The sequence below is a fragment of the Stegostoma tigrinum genome, chromosome 7, assembly GCF_030684315.1.
Source record: "Stegostoma tigrinum isolate sSteTig4 chromosome 7, sSteTig4.hap1, whole genome shotgun sequence".
Taxonomy (NCBI): Eukaryota; Metazoa; Chordata; class Chondrichthyes; order Orectolobiformes; family Stegostomatidae; genus Stegostoma; species Stegostoma tigrinum.
In genome coordinates, this window is record NC_081360.1 from 50,759,260 (window position 1) to 50,772,848 (window position 13,589).

General features: G+C 40.6%; 1 protein-coding gene across 4 annotated transcripts in view; it reads left to right on the forward strand.

Annotated features, from left to right (window-relative positions):
• ubr3 (ubiquitin protein ligase E3 component n-recognin 3) overlaps positions 1-13,589 on the forward strand; it is a 311,396-nt gene that overhangs the window by 164,466 nt on the left and 133,341 nt on the right. For all 4 annotated transcript variants that reach the window (XM_048535342.2, XM_048535343.2, XM_048535344.2 and 1 more), the window contains 2 exons: positions 8,183-8,332; positions 12,870-13,003. In XM_048535342.2, the coding sequence (XP_048391299.1) occupies positions 8,183-8,332; positions 12,870-13,003 (284 nt within the window). The remainder of the gene's footprint in view (positions 1-8,182; positions 8,333-12,869; positions 13,004-13,589) is intronic.

The following is a 13,589-nucleotide window of genomic DNA, read 5'->3' on the forward strand; positions in this document are numbered from 1 at the left end:
CCATGTAAATGTGGAGAGAAAACTCAGGTGACGGTCTATCTTTTCTGAAGATGGGCCTTGACCCGAAACGTCAGCTTTCCTGCTCCTCTGCTGCTTGGCCTGCTGTGTTCATTCAGCTCTACATCACGTTATATCTGAAGATCTCTGTGCTGTGTTTTCTTGCACTCAAATTTCTTCCTTTGTTTCTACTTGGGAACATTCTGTCTTAATAGTTCAACAGAAGAGGAAGACTGCAAGAATCTATTGGGAGATCAAAATGAAGCTAATGCATTTGATATATGCACTATCATTTTTTTTCTTGATTTCGTTGTTGTAAATTAATGGGAAATAAATTTCCAGTGACTTGTATTTGATATATTTATTTGATTTACTTATTGTTATGCATATCTTGTTACAAAATACAGTGAAAAGTGCTGTTGGGTTGCCACCAGTTTCTGGTACCATCTTAAAGCACAAAAAAAATCAAAACTTGCAAGATAAAGCCATATTATATAAAAATGAAGAAATAAGATGTACAACTTTACAGTCTGTTTTGTTAAGTGCTCCATCATGGGCCTGGTGGCCTGTCATGAGTCCCCTTCACTACACTGCTGCTGTTGGAATGTAAGTTGCCACTGTTTATCGCCGTCTTGCCTCCACTGTTGCCACTGCTACTGAGTCCTTGCTGGACCTCGCCAGTGTAGATGCTACTGATGCTGCCGTGTACTGCGATGGTTCAAACTTGACTCCACCTCTGCCATGAGTTTGCTTTGGGCCTACCTTGCCAATGCAGCCATTGCTGATGCTGCCTGATCTCATGCTGGACCCAAACCCGCCTCCGTGAATCCACATTGGAAGCAGATGCCACCGAGAACCCAGACTTTCCTCCGATGCTGCTGCCGTGTGACTGTGTTATTGGGCCTACTCAAGTCTGCACTGCTGGGCCCACTCAGCAAAGCCATTGCCGTGGCCGAGCTCCTCACCAAGAGCTAGGTAAAATAAAGTTGAAGTGAAAAAACATGAGAGGGAAATCCAAAGAAAAGTGGATGGAGCAGACAAGCCCTAGGCTCAGAAGCCCTACTCTCCGCTATCTTGCCAGAAGTTGAATTAATATCTTTATTTTTCAATTTTTGAACAGCTAAATAAGTCACACGAATTTTACCCAAGTTACTATATGAAACTTTATCGTAGTCCACATTAAAATTATTGTCTTGTGTTAAATTACTTTCAGCTTTACCAGAAATAGAAAGTCTAAAATTATGAAGGACGTGCTTGATTCATGGAAAAAGTTATCTGTCACTTTGAATGACAAAGTGGTGTTTCATTCGTTTGAAAAGTCATGTCATCAGCATCTTTTTCAGTAAATTTGGCTTATTTGACAGTTGAATGTTTTCATTGCTAATTAGATGTTTTGTAGGACTGGTTGGAAATAGAATATTTCTTACCATGCGATTACTCCACTAAATTAGTTCAGAAATGTCAAAGGAAAAGTCTCAAGTGAACTTCACCATAATGAAGGTGAAAGCATACAGAATTTAATTAGTTGACCCATTTTGCAAATTAGTTGGCCTTTATTAAGCAATCGGAAGTTAGTTAACGCATGGATATTGTATTTAAAGCACACTCTTAAAACATTGTGCTTACAAAGGTCATGGTCAAGTTAGTCCAGATTTTGACCTTTATATTGATAATTAGAAATGTGACATGAAGGATTTTCTGTGCCTTACAGCTATCTTTTGTCCTGGTTCTGTTCATTTCTAATTTTTTTTTGTAGTACTGATTTAAAGTGAAGGATGTCAACAGTAGTTTGGTGCACTGTATTCAAATGATTCTCTTAACTGGCAGAGAAGATAGTTTGATGTTATTTAAGTTAATTTATATATTGGCTTGATTTTTGTAACGGGGGAGGTGATGGCAAAGTGGTGTTGTCGTTAGACTAGTATTCCAGAGACATGGGTGATTTTATGTGCCAGTGGTGGAAAGGCATATGGTGCAATTTTAAGTTCATAAAATTTGGAATTAAAAGTCTAATGATGACCATGAAACCATTGTCAGTTGTTATAAAAGTATAATGTCCTTTAGAGAAGGACAACTACTGTCCCTACCTGGTTTGGCTTCCATGTCACTTCAGATCCACAGCAATTTGTTTGACTTAACTACTCTCTAAAATGACTTAGCAAATCACTTAATTGTTTCAAACGCTAAAAAGCCTGAATAGGAGAATGAAACTAAACACACTTTCTATCATCAACCTGGGCACCAGGCTAAGTAAGTAACAGGCTGACACAGTCATACACACAGAAGCATACCTTACACAATGCTCAGACACCTGTATTCCCATCCCGCTAGCAGGACAAATCAACCAGAGTTAACAACACAGCAGTGTGTGGTCACAAGGGAGTTGCCTGGATTTCCTGAACGTTGACTCTGGACCCCATGAGGCCTCATGGCATCATCTGGTGAAGGAAACCGGGTCCTGGTTACCAAAATAATAATGAGGAATGAGGAACTGGCACAGGAGTTTAATAATTACCTTGCTTCAGACTTCACAGTAGAAGACTGTTATATCACTCTAAAAATTCTCAATAATCCAAGGGCAAATGTACAGAGGAAATAAATACATTTGCTAGCACTTTTTCACTAATGATAGCTAATCTGATGGGGCTAAAGACCAACAAGTCCCCAGGACCTGATAGTCTGCCTCCTAAGATCTTAAAGGAAGTAACAACAGAGATAGATGCATTGATGGTAATTTCCAAGAATTCTGAGATAGTGAAAAAATCCCAGAGGATTGGAAAACAGCCAATGTAACACCTTTATTTAGAAAGGAACGGGGTCAAAATAATTTAATAGGCCAGCTAGGTTAACATCTGTTTTTGGGAAAACATTAGATTATATAATAAAAGATGTAATAAACAGAGCATTTAGAAATAATAATATAATCAAGCAGGATAGATAAAGATGTATATGTAGCATATTTGGATTTCCCAAAGGTATTCAACAAGATACCACACATGAGACTAAGGTATTAGCTTATTATATTAGCATGGATTCAAGATTCAGAAGAAAACAGAAGATAAGGTTTGAATAAGGAGGGCATTTTCAGATGGCACCCTGGAACTAATGGAGTACCATGGGAGATTAGTACTGGGATCACAATATATTAGTTACTTGGATGAAGTAAATAAATGTACTATAGCCAGGTTTATGGATGACGCAAAAAAAAGGTCAGAAGGCTAGTGTTGAGGATGGCATCAAGAATCTGTAAAAAGATATAGACTGGTTGCATGAGTGGCCAAAACTTAGCAAATGGAATACATTATGGGAAAATGAGAGGTTAAGCACTTTGACACGGCGACTAGAAGAGATGAAATATTATTTAAATAGGGAAAGACAGCAGAAAACTACAGCACAGAGGGATTTGGTCATCCTAGTGAATGAATCACAAAATAGCCAGGGTACAGGTTTAACAGATAATGGGGAAGGCAAATGGAATGTTGGCCTTCCTTTCAAAGGGAATAGAGAATAAAAATAGGAGAATCTTGCTAAAACTGCCCCAAACACTACTTGGCCTTCACCTGAAATACTGTTGAGGCAAAGAGTCATATTGGATACAGCATCAACTGTTTCTTTCTGCAGGTGCTGCCATAATTGTTGAGTTTCTCCACACTCTATCTCTTTATCCTGAGAACCTATCTAAAGAAAGATACAGTGGATTTGGAGGCAGGCCAAAGAGATGCATGAGGTTGATTCCAGATACAGGAGGAGGAGAGAGGGCATTTAGCAGGGTCTGTATTCATCATAGCTTAAAAGAACAAGAGTTGACTTTATTGAAACATTGAAGATTCTTCCGAGGCTTGACACGATAGATACCAAGAGGTGGCTTTCCCCTTGGGGGACAGTCTGTGCTCAGAATACATTAATTTCATAGTATGTACAGTATAACCTATTTAAGACAGAAATAAGGATGAAGTCCATTTCTCTTGAGGGTTACTGAGCCTGTGGAATTCTCTACTGCAGACGGCAGTAGAGGCTGGGTTATTAAATATATTTAGGCCTGGATCAGACAGACTTTTTCAAAAGTCAGGGAATTCAGGGTTATGGGGGGAAAAGCAGGAAAGTGGAGTTGAGGTGTTCAGATCAGCTGTGATCTCTTTGAATGATAAAGCTGGCTCAATTGCCTGAATGGCCTACTTCTACTCCTATGTCTAATGTTCACTATATGATCAAAGTACAGCCCAAGTCCTTTTCCATTGTGGAGAGGCAGTATTGTGGCTTTGTTGCTGTGCTAAATTGAATAGACTTGGAACTGATCTAGCAATGCTAGACTGGCATTTGGCGTTTGGGCCATCATGAGCAGTGAAATTGAATTCCAACTAATCTGCACCCTCATGGCCTAGAATACCCCGTTTCAAGCCAGAGGTCAAACCTGGTTCATTGAAATGTGGGAAGCCTTGCCAGGAATAGCACCAGACATGCATGAAAGTTAGGTATTTACCTGGTGAAGCTACAACAGAGGACTATTGCGCCCAACAGCATAAGCCATAAGTGATACACGGGGCTAAACAATTCTATAACCAATGGATCAGTTTAAGCTATGTAGTCTTGCTACATCCAGTCATGGCAGTGGTGGACAATTAGTAACTTCATGGAAGAGGATACTGTACAAGTTCCACCTCTTTTCTCCCCCCTGCCCCCCCCCCCCCCCCAATGATTGGGGAGCCAGCTCATCTGTGTAAAATATAAGGCTGAAGTATTTGCAACAGTCTTCAACCAGGAGTGCAAAGTGGATGAGTTTTCTCCTCCAACTCCTGCGAGAGCCAGCATTACAGGTGCAAATCTATAAGCAATTTGATTCACTCTACATTACAAAAATAGTTGGCAGCACTGGCCACTGCAAAAGTCAGGTCCTATTAAAATTCCAGCAAAAGTACTTAAGATGTGTATTCCAGAACTTGTTGCTCCTCTAGCCATTCTATTCCAAATCAGTTACAAAATGGGCAATTTTCTACATTGTTGAATAGATGCCAAAGTGTGTCCTGTACATAAAAAGCTCGTCAAATCCAAACTGTCAGTTACGATCACATCAGTCTTCTCTGGATCATCAGAAAAGTGGTGGAAGGTTTCTTCAACAGGTCTTCTTTTTTGCTTAGCAGTATCCTGTTCATTGCTTGCTTCAGGTTTGGTAGGGTGGTGTGTGAGAACGAGGGGGATCCTCTTAGGGCGGTTGTGGCGGGGGCGGGGTGTGAGGGATGTGTTGCGGGAAATACGGGAGACGCATTTTGGTAGGTGTGCCCGGTGCGGCTTCCTCTACGTTGGGGAAACCAAGCGGAGGCTTGGGGACCGCTTTGCAGAACACCTCCGCTCAGTTCGCAACAAACAACTGCACCTCCCAGTCGCAAACCATTTCCACTCCCCCTCCCATTCTCCTAGATGACATGTCCATCATGGGCCTCCTGCAGTGCCACAATGATGCCACCCGAAGGTTGCAGGAACAGCAACTCATATTCCACCTGGGAACCCTGCAGCCATATGGTATCAATGTGGACTTCACCAGTTTCAAAATCTCCCCTTCCCCTACTGCATCCCTAAACCAGCCCAGTTCGTCCCCTCCCCCCACTGCACCACACAACCAACCCAGCTCTCTCCCCCGCCCCCCACCCCACTCACTGCATCCCAAAACCAGTCCAACCTGTCTCTGCCTCCCTAACCGGTTCTTCCTCTCACCCATCCCTTCCTCCCACCCCAAGCCGCACCCCCATCTACCTACTAACCTCATCCCACCTCCTTGACCTGTCCGTCTTCCCTGGACTGACCTATCCCCTCCCTACCTCTCCACCTATCTTCTTTACTCTCCATCTTCGGTCCGCCTCCCCTCTCTCCCTATTTATTCCAGTTCCCTCTCCCCATCCCCCTCTGTGATGAAGGGTCTAGGCCCGAAACGTCAGCTTTTGTGCTCCTGAGATGCTGCTTGGCCTGCTGTGTTCATCCAGCCTCTCATTTTATTATCCTGTTCATTGCTGCTCAGTTTGGGTATCGGCGTAATGGTAGGACGCAAAGGGTGAGGATTAAAGATTGTTTTTGTGACAGGATGTCTGTGTCCAGTGGTGTATTGTGACTCAGGGCTGTGTCCCTGGCTGTTTGTAACGTACAGTACTTAGCTAGACATGAAAGTTAGTTGTTTAGTCAGTAAGTTCACAGAAGACCCAAAGATTTGTGGTGTGGAAGAAAGCCTTAGACCACACAACTATAAAAACAGATTTGTTAAATGTGCAAATAACAGTAGCAAATGGAATTTTAATTCTGAAAAGTATGAGGTGATGCATAGTAGGTCCAACAGGGCAAGAAAATATGTGAATGATTATCCAAAGGTACGGAGGATCACGGGGACCTTGGTGTGTGTGTCTGTGGATCCTCAAAGATAACAGGACAACGAGATAAGGTGGTTAAGGAGGCATGTGGGATGGTTGCTTTTGTTGTTCATGACAATGAACAATATAGTGGGGAAGTTATGATGGAGCTGTAAGATGTTTGTTACGGTGCAGCTGGAGTACTTTATGCACTTGTGGTTGCCAAACTAAAGGAAGGTTATGATTGTACTGGAGAGGACGCAGAAGAGAGTCACTAAGAAGTTACCAGGGCAGGAAAATTTCAGTTGTGATGAGTGACTAGATAAGCAGGGATTGTTTTCGTTAGAGCAGAGAAGGATGAAAGTGGACCTGATTTGAGGTGTAAAAATTTATAATGGGCTTAGACAACATTCCCTCTTCATTGCACAGCTGCTGAGAAGATCCAAACGTACTGATTGTGCTGATGAATGATTTTTGCTTCCAGAAGCTGCTGGTCAGAGGTCTGCACTGTGACAAACAAAAATAGCAGAAAATGTCAGGTATGGATTGGATAGATGGGAAGAAACTTTTCCTCTTGGTAGAGCAGTCAATAACCAGGGGAAATAGATTGTTGGGTCACGTGGTTTTCAAAGTAGTTAAACTGAGAGTCTGAGACTTGGATACAGGTCAGGCTTGGATATGGAGGCTCATGACCTGCAGCTATGTGACTAGTTGCAGCTAGGAGCAACAGTTTGATGAATGCTCTTGGTAACTTAGATGGCAACAAGATGGCCTGTCGATGCAAGTTAGCACAGCAAAATGGTTTCTAGGCTACTAACTGCTAATTCTGCTGGAGTTGCAGAAATTACTAATCCCCAGACCGTCGCAAAGAAAGATTAGCAGATAATGCACCCTTTAGAATACAGAAGTAACTTGATAAGATAAGGAAGTACTAACCATTCTAACTGACCTTCGGGTGCAAATATTGCGGCACTGTGTTGCGAGATAAAAGTAACCTAAGTGTTGTGAAATAAGTTGTTTACCAGTTAATATCATTGGACTAAATAACTGCCAATGAAGCAATATCACGTACTGATTGGTCATTGTTTGAATGTCCTATGCAATCACGCCATGTACCCTGCTTTAAGAAAAGTGTAAAAATGTCTTTGTATTAAGTTGTGTGTGCAGCTCCTCCGAGGAATACGGAAGTGCTCAACTTATGTGTTTCTGGATGATCTGTGCCCGGCCATGTGAAGAAATAAAGAGTAAAGCCTTAAACAGCCAGACCAATTGTGAGTGCTCATTGATCAATTGATCGGAACCGAGAGACCCCGCCGAGGGTCAAGATTTTCAAAACAACATTACTGTTCCCTTATGCATAAATATGTGGACTCCACTTCAAATCTGTTTTGAGAATTCCAAGTTCAGTCTGCTTCTGGAAAGGTGTTTTCCTTTGAATTCTTTTTGTGATCATTATAAACTTGTAATGTTTTGAGTCTGGAGACATTTAGTATTTATTCAGTTGTCTTCAAAATTGAGTGTTCTGCCAGGGTGACAGCAATGAAGTATTCTTACAATTCACAGGACAGAAAATGGAAAATGCCTTGGTTGTCTTCTGAAGACAACTGTGTTGTTAAAAGGAAAATATAAATATTGGAATAATTGCAGCCATTATTGCCCAGATTCATCTTACATACTTACATATTGAGATGTAAAACCAGACCAGCTTCAGTCTCTTAGTGATCTGGCTTGGGGAAAACAATGTATTCAGAGTTTTGTTGTACTTTAGTTGTGCTTCTCTTGAGATTTGCATATTTTAATTCCTGTAAGTATGCCTGCCTGAAAGGATATTAAATGTGGGTCTTTGCTTTCAGAATCACCTGACGTTGATGTTGCCATGGATGTAGGATCATCTGAACAACCAGATTCAGAAACTATATATGACTGTGTAATTTGTGGACAAAGTGGCCCATCAACAGAGGAAAGACCAACAGGATTAGTGATTCTATTGCAGGCTTCTTCAGGTATCAGTTTTATATGGTGCAAAATTTATATTGCATGTCTTGATCAATTGGCACATGTATGTATGCTAAGGTGGAAGATTATTTTACAGAAGAATGGCATTTCTTATTGCCGTACGTGCAGAAGATAAATTGTCTCTCACAGCTAGCCTAAATCCAGATGGTTGCACAATTTCAGAATGCTTTCTTCCTTGAAGCTGATTTCTATTTAGTATGCCCAAGGCATTGAGCATGAAGGTCAGAAAACGAACGTAATGATTCTGATTGTTGCACCAGATTTCTGTGAACCTGAAAGGGTCTTTATAAAGAATAGTAAAATAGATTTCTCAATACTTATGGCAACTTAAATAAATTATCTACCTACAACCTCTACAACTCCTCTATAAAATTAAAAATTAATGCTAACGTTATATTACCTGAGTATTTTCTCTCATCTGGGAGAAGTGACATCCATGTTTTGCTCTTGCCTGCTTAAATTTAACACTTCAGTTTTGCTGCCCTTTGCTATGGAAAGCAGTGAACTGGTTACTGTATCAATAGAGTTAAGTGTAAAAGAGAGATTTTTGCTTGTATTTAGTTTACTACAAACAGCTTCCTTACTGTAATGGTAATTTGTCAATCCCATTTTTTTTGAGTGGCGTTTGGAGTGCAACTATCAGTGGAAGACCAAGCGCGCCCATGCTCCTATAATGTGGATTATACATCTATATGTGAAAACCCCATATATAATCATAGATCACTTTATTTATCTACTTACAAAATTATTCTAGGTTGGTACCTGGAAAGCTTAGTTATTGGAGAATTGTTGTTAGATATTATTGAATAGTTTCTGCCAAAATTATGTATGCTTATTAAATTTTGTTAGAATGCTGTGGTTGATAAAATTCGTTCTAACTCTGACTTGAAGAAAATTTAAATACTGCTATTCCACTCAAAATATTTACTGTAAGTGGAAATTTATAAGAGAATGCAGTGGTTCATTCCTTAGCTGTAACAATGTAGAATATATGAACATATAGGATAGGAGACTCTCAAGCCTGCTGTGCCTTTCAGTATGACATAGTTGATCTGTTTGTGGTTTGAACTCCACATTCCCATCTACCCTTTGATTTCGTTACCAAACAAGAGTTTATCTGCCACTGCCTTAAAATCTTAACTTGGCCACACTCACTGCCCTCTGGAGTTTTTTTAAAAATAAACATCTCATCTTGTTCTGACAAGAGTGACTGCTAATTTTAGCAGGCCCACTGGTTCTGGAGTCATCCACAACAAAAGGCATCCTTGCCACATCCACCTGTATCAAGACTATTCAGGGGCTTAGACAGTCCAATCATGTAACCCCTTACTCTTCTAAAACTCCAGTGGAAGCAAACCCAGTCTGTCCATCAGTCCTCATAGGAATATTCATTATAAGTATCATGCTTGTAAATCTCCTACTCCCATGCAATTACATCCTTCCTTAAATAAGGACACCAAAAGTATGCACCATTTTCAAGATGTGGTTCTGAAGAAGGGTCCAGACCCAAAATGTCAGTTTTCCTGCTTCTCTGATGCTGCCTGGCCTGCTGTGTTCATCCAGCTCCACGCCTTGTTATCTCAAAATCCAGTATCGGCAGTTCCTACTACCTCCTTCCAAGATATCTAGGTGTTTTCCCTGCGTTTTGATGGCATACCTTTTCTTACCCTCATCTCGTTCATTGGTATAAGTTGAGGATCCAACGGTGATCCCTGTGGGACTCCACTCATCGCATCCCATCCATCAGAAGATGATTCATTTTTGCATCTTCTGTATTTTCTTGGTAGTCAATAATTCTTCTTTCCATGATAATAACATTACACCCATGTATCATGAGTTTTTGATTTCCACAGTAATGTCCTTTTTTGGAAATCCAAATATATGGCCTATGTTACTACTTCAAAGATCTCCAATAAATTGGTTAAATGTGATTTTCTTTTGACAATACCATGCTGACTCTTGCTTATTACCTTGAGTTAATCAAAGTGAACAATTGTAATTGCTTTAATGATCACAACAGCTTCCCCGGTGATGGCCATCAAGTTAACTGGGTGATATCTCTACATTTTTCTGCCCCTTTCCATTCTTGAATAGAAGTGTTACATTAGCTACTTTCCAGCCTGATGGAACATTACCTGAATGTAGGGAATTTTGAGAATTAAAGCCAACTACTAGTTCATCTGATGAAGGGTCTAGGCCCGAAACGTCGACTTTTCTGCTCCTCTGCTGCCTGACCTGCTGTGTTTCTCCAGCTCCACGCTGTATTGACTCTGACTCTAGTTTGCTGTCCTTGCTATCTCCATGGAGTCAGAAACCTGTTAGCCTGTCTCTCCATCAATTTACTTACTACCACTTCTCTGGTAATTGTAATTTTGCCAAATCCCTGCCTCCCTTCCACATCCTTATTAACTGCCATTGCTTTGAATGTTTTCGGTATCCACTTCTGACCCTCCGGAAGACCAACACTCAGTACTCTTTTCATTTTTAAGTACTCGTCCTTTGTACAGCTATCTATTTTTAAATATCCTAGCTAATTTCCTATTGTACTCTCAACTTTGTCCTCCTGATTTAATACTTTAGTCATTCCCTGCCATTCTTTACATTCTGACCAATCAGCTGATCTTCCGCTCATTTTTGAGCAGTTACCAGCTTTTTCCTTAAGTTGATGATTTCCTAACTTCTTTGATCTGCTCCCTTCAGCGTTTTTCTTTTATAGTAAGAATATGTTTATTCTAAGTATTCTGAAATATCCCTTTAAATGTCGATCAGTACACTTTATTGATCAATCTCTTGGCCTAGAATGCCAGTTTATTTCAGCTAGGTCAGCTTTCATGCCTACATAGTTGTCCTTTGTAGGTTTAAAATACCAGTCTTAGCCCGAATTATCTCCCCTTCAAAATAATTGTGAAATTCAATCCTATTGCATTCACTAGTACCTAGGGATGTCTTTGATCTGATCATTATTTAATCTTGTCATGTTACACAATACCAAATGGAATACAAATTGCTCTGTGGTCAACTCTAGTATGAGCTGCTTTTAAGAAACTCTTTTGGAAACATGCTGTGAATATCTCATTCTAGGTTTCTATTGCCAATATGATTCTTCTTTTATAGAACATAACAGCACAATGCAGGCCCCTCAGCCAGCGATGTTGTGCTGATCTATTGTCCTACTCTAAGATCAAACTAACCTGCATACCCTACATTTTACTATCATCTATGTGCCTATCAGAGTCACTTAAATATCCCTAATGTATCTGACTCTACTATCACTACTGGCAGTACATTCCATGCACACACCACACTGTGTAAAGAACCTACCTCTGACATCTTCCCTATACATTCCTCCAATCACCTTAAAATTATGTTCCCTCATGATAGTCCCTTCTGCTCTGGGAAAAAGTCTCTGTGTTCACTCTATGCCTCTCATTTTGTGCACCTCTATCAAGTCACCTCTCATCCTTCTTCAATCCAATGAGGGAAAAACCCTAGCTCCCTCAATCTTTCCTCATAAGACCTACCTTCCAGTCCAGGCAGCATCCTGGTAAATCTCCTCTGTGCCCTCTCTAAAGCTTGCACATCCTGCCTGTGATGAGGTGACCAAAACTGAACACAATATTCCAAGTGTGGTCTAACCATAAGACCATAAGACATAGGAGTGGAAGAAAGGCCATTCGGCCCATCAAGTCCACTCTGCTATTTAAATCATGGCTGATGGGCATTTCAACCCCACTTCCCTGCACGCTCCCCACAGCTCTTGATAAGACCGTAAGACATAGGAGTGGACGTAAGGCCATTCGGCCCATCGGTGTTTTATAGAGCCGCAGCATAACCTTGCAGCTCTTAAACTCAATCCTCCTGCCATACCCGAAGGGGTAGGCCATTTAGAACAGAGTTGAGGAAAAATGTATTCACCCAGAGACTGGTGGATATATGGAATCCTCCGGTCCCAGAATGCAGTGAAGGCCAAGTCTCTGGATACTTTCAAGAAAGAGATGGATAGAGCTCTTAGAGATAGTGGAACCAAGGGTTATGCGGTTAAGGCAGGAACAGGGTACTGATTGTGGATGATCAGTCATGATCATAAGGAACGGTGGTGCTGGCTTGAAGGGCCGAATGGCCTACTCCTGTACCCATTGTCTAAAGTCTATTACCACTGGTCATCACTGGTTTGTATGTCCATTCAAGTCTCCCATGATTATTACCATCCTGTTATCACAAGCACCAATAGTTGCCCCACGTTTGTGTTTACTGTTAGGGGACTCCTCATCTTGCCTGATTTTCCCTGGAATCCGATTCTTTTCCTAAAGCAAAACATATTCCCCCAGATATTATTTTAACTTGTTACTTTAAATGATGTTCATGTGCTTTGGACCAAATTAATATTGCTGTTATTAATTTCATATTGAGATTTTGGATATCGTGGATACGATAGAAAAGATTGTGTAATGAAAGTATGTAATGTTCTTGTTACTGGACTTCTGACATTTAAACATACAATTTTGACTTGTTAATTTAATGCAGTCCTTGGGCATCGTCGTAGAAGCACTGAACCCAAGAAATTGCCAACCAGTGATGAAGAGCAAATTTTCCCTGAGGATACCTGTGGAACTGCACATGATGTCAGGATCACAGATTTACAGCAGTACTTCAAGGATGTGAGTGTCATATTTGTTGGAGTTAAAACCATATGCTTTCACTTTTTAAGTTAAATTTAAACATAGAATGATTGATTGTCGCATTCAATTGCAATTACTGTGTAACGTCCGTAAGTTGGTCTAAATTGAGTCCAGTGTAAAGAATGGGTCTATTCTATTCCTTATTCAAGTTATGACTAGGGTGGAAAATAGCGTGGTGAATTAGCCTTCTCTTGACATATACATTGTTTTGCACAATGGTATTGACTTAGGCCTGATGATGAGATGATAATACGTTCTGTCCTCTTCGTGATCCTGATGTGAGATGTGGTATAGGGAGGGTAAGTATGGACTGAGGTGTTCCTTTAGGTTAACATAACATTCATGTGAAAATTGGTGTCCAGATACATGATTTTTCTTCTGATATGCTGTTCCAGCTGTAGTAAGTTAAATAGGTGTTATCTCCTTTTTGTATACTCAAGTTAACACACACTGCTAAAATTTAACACCAACTGGTGATCTACTTTTCGGGCCTGGGATGTAGATACTTTGAGGCAAACATGGTGGTCTTCTGTATGTAACTGGTGATAAATCTTCCTCCCTTAAC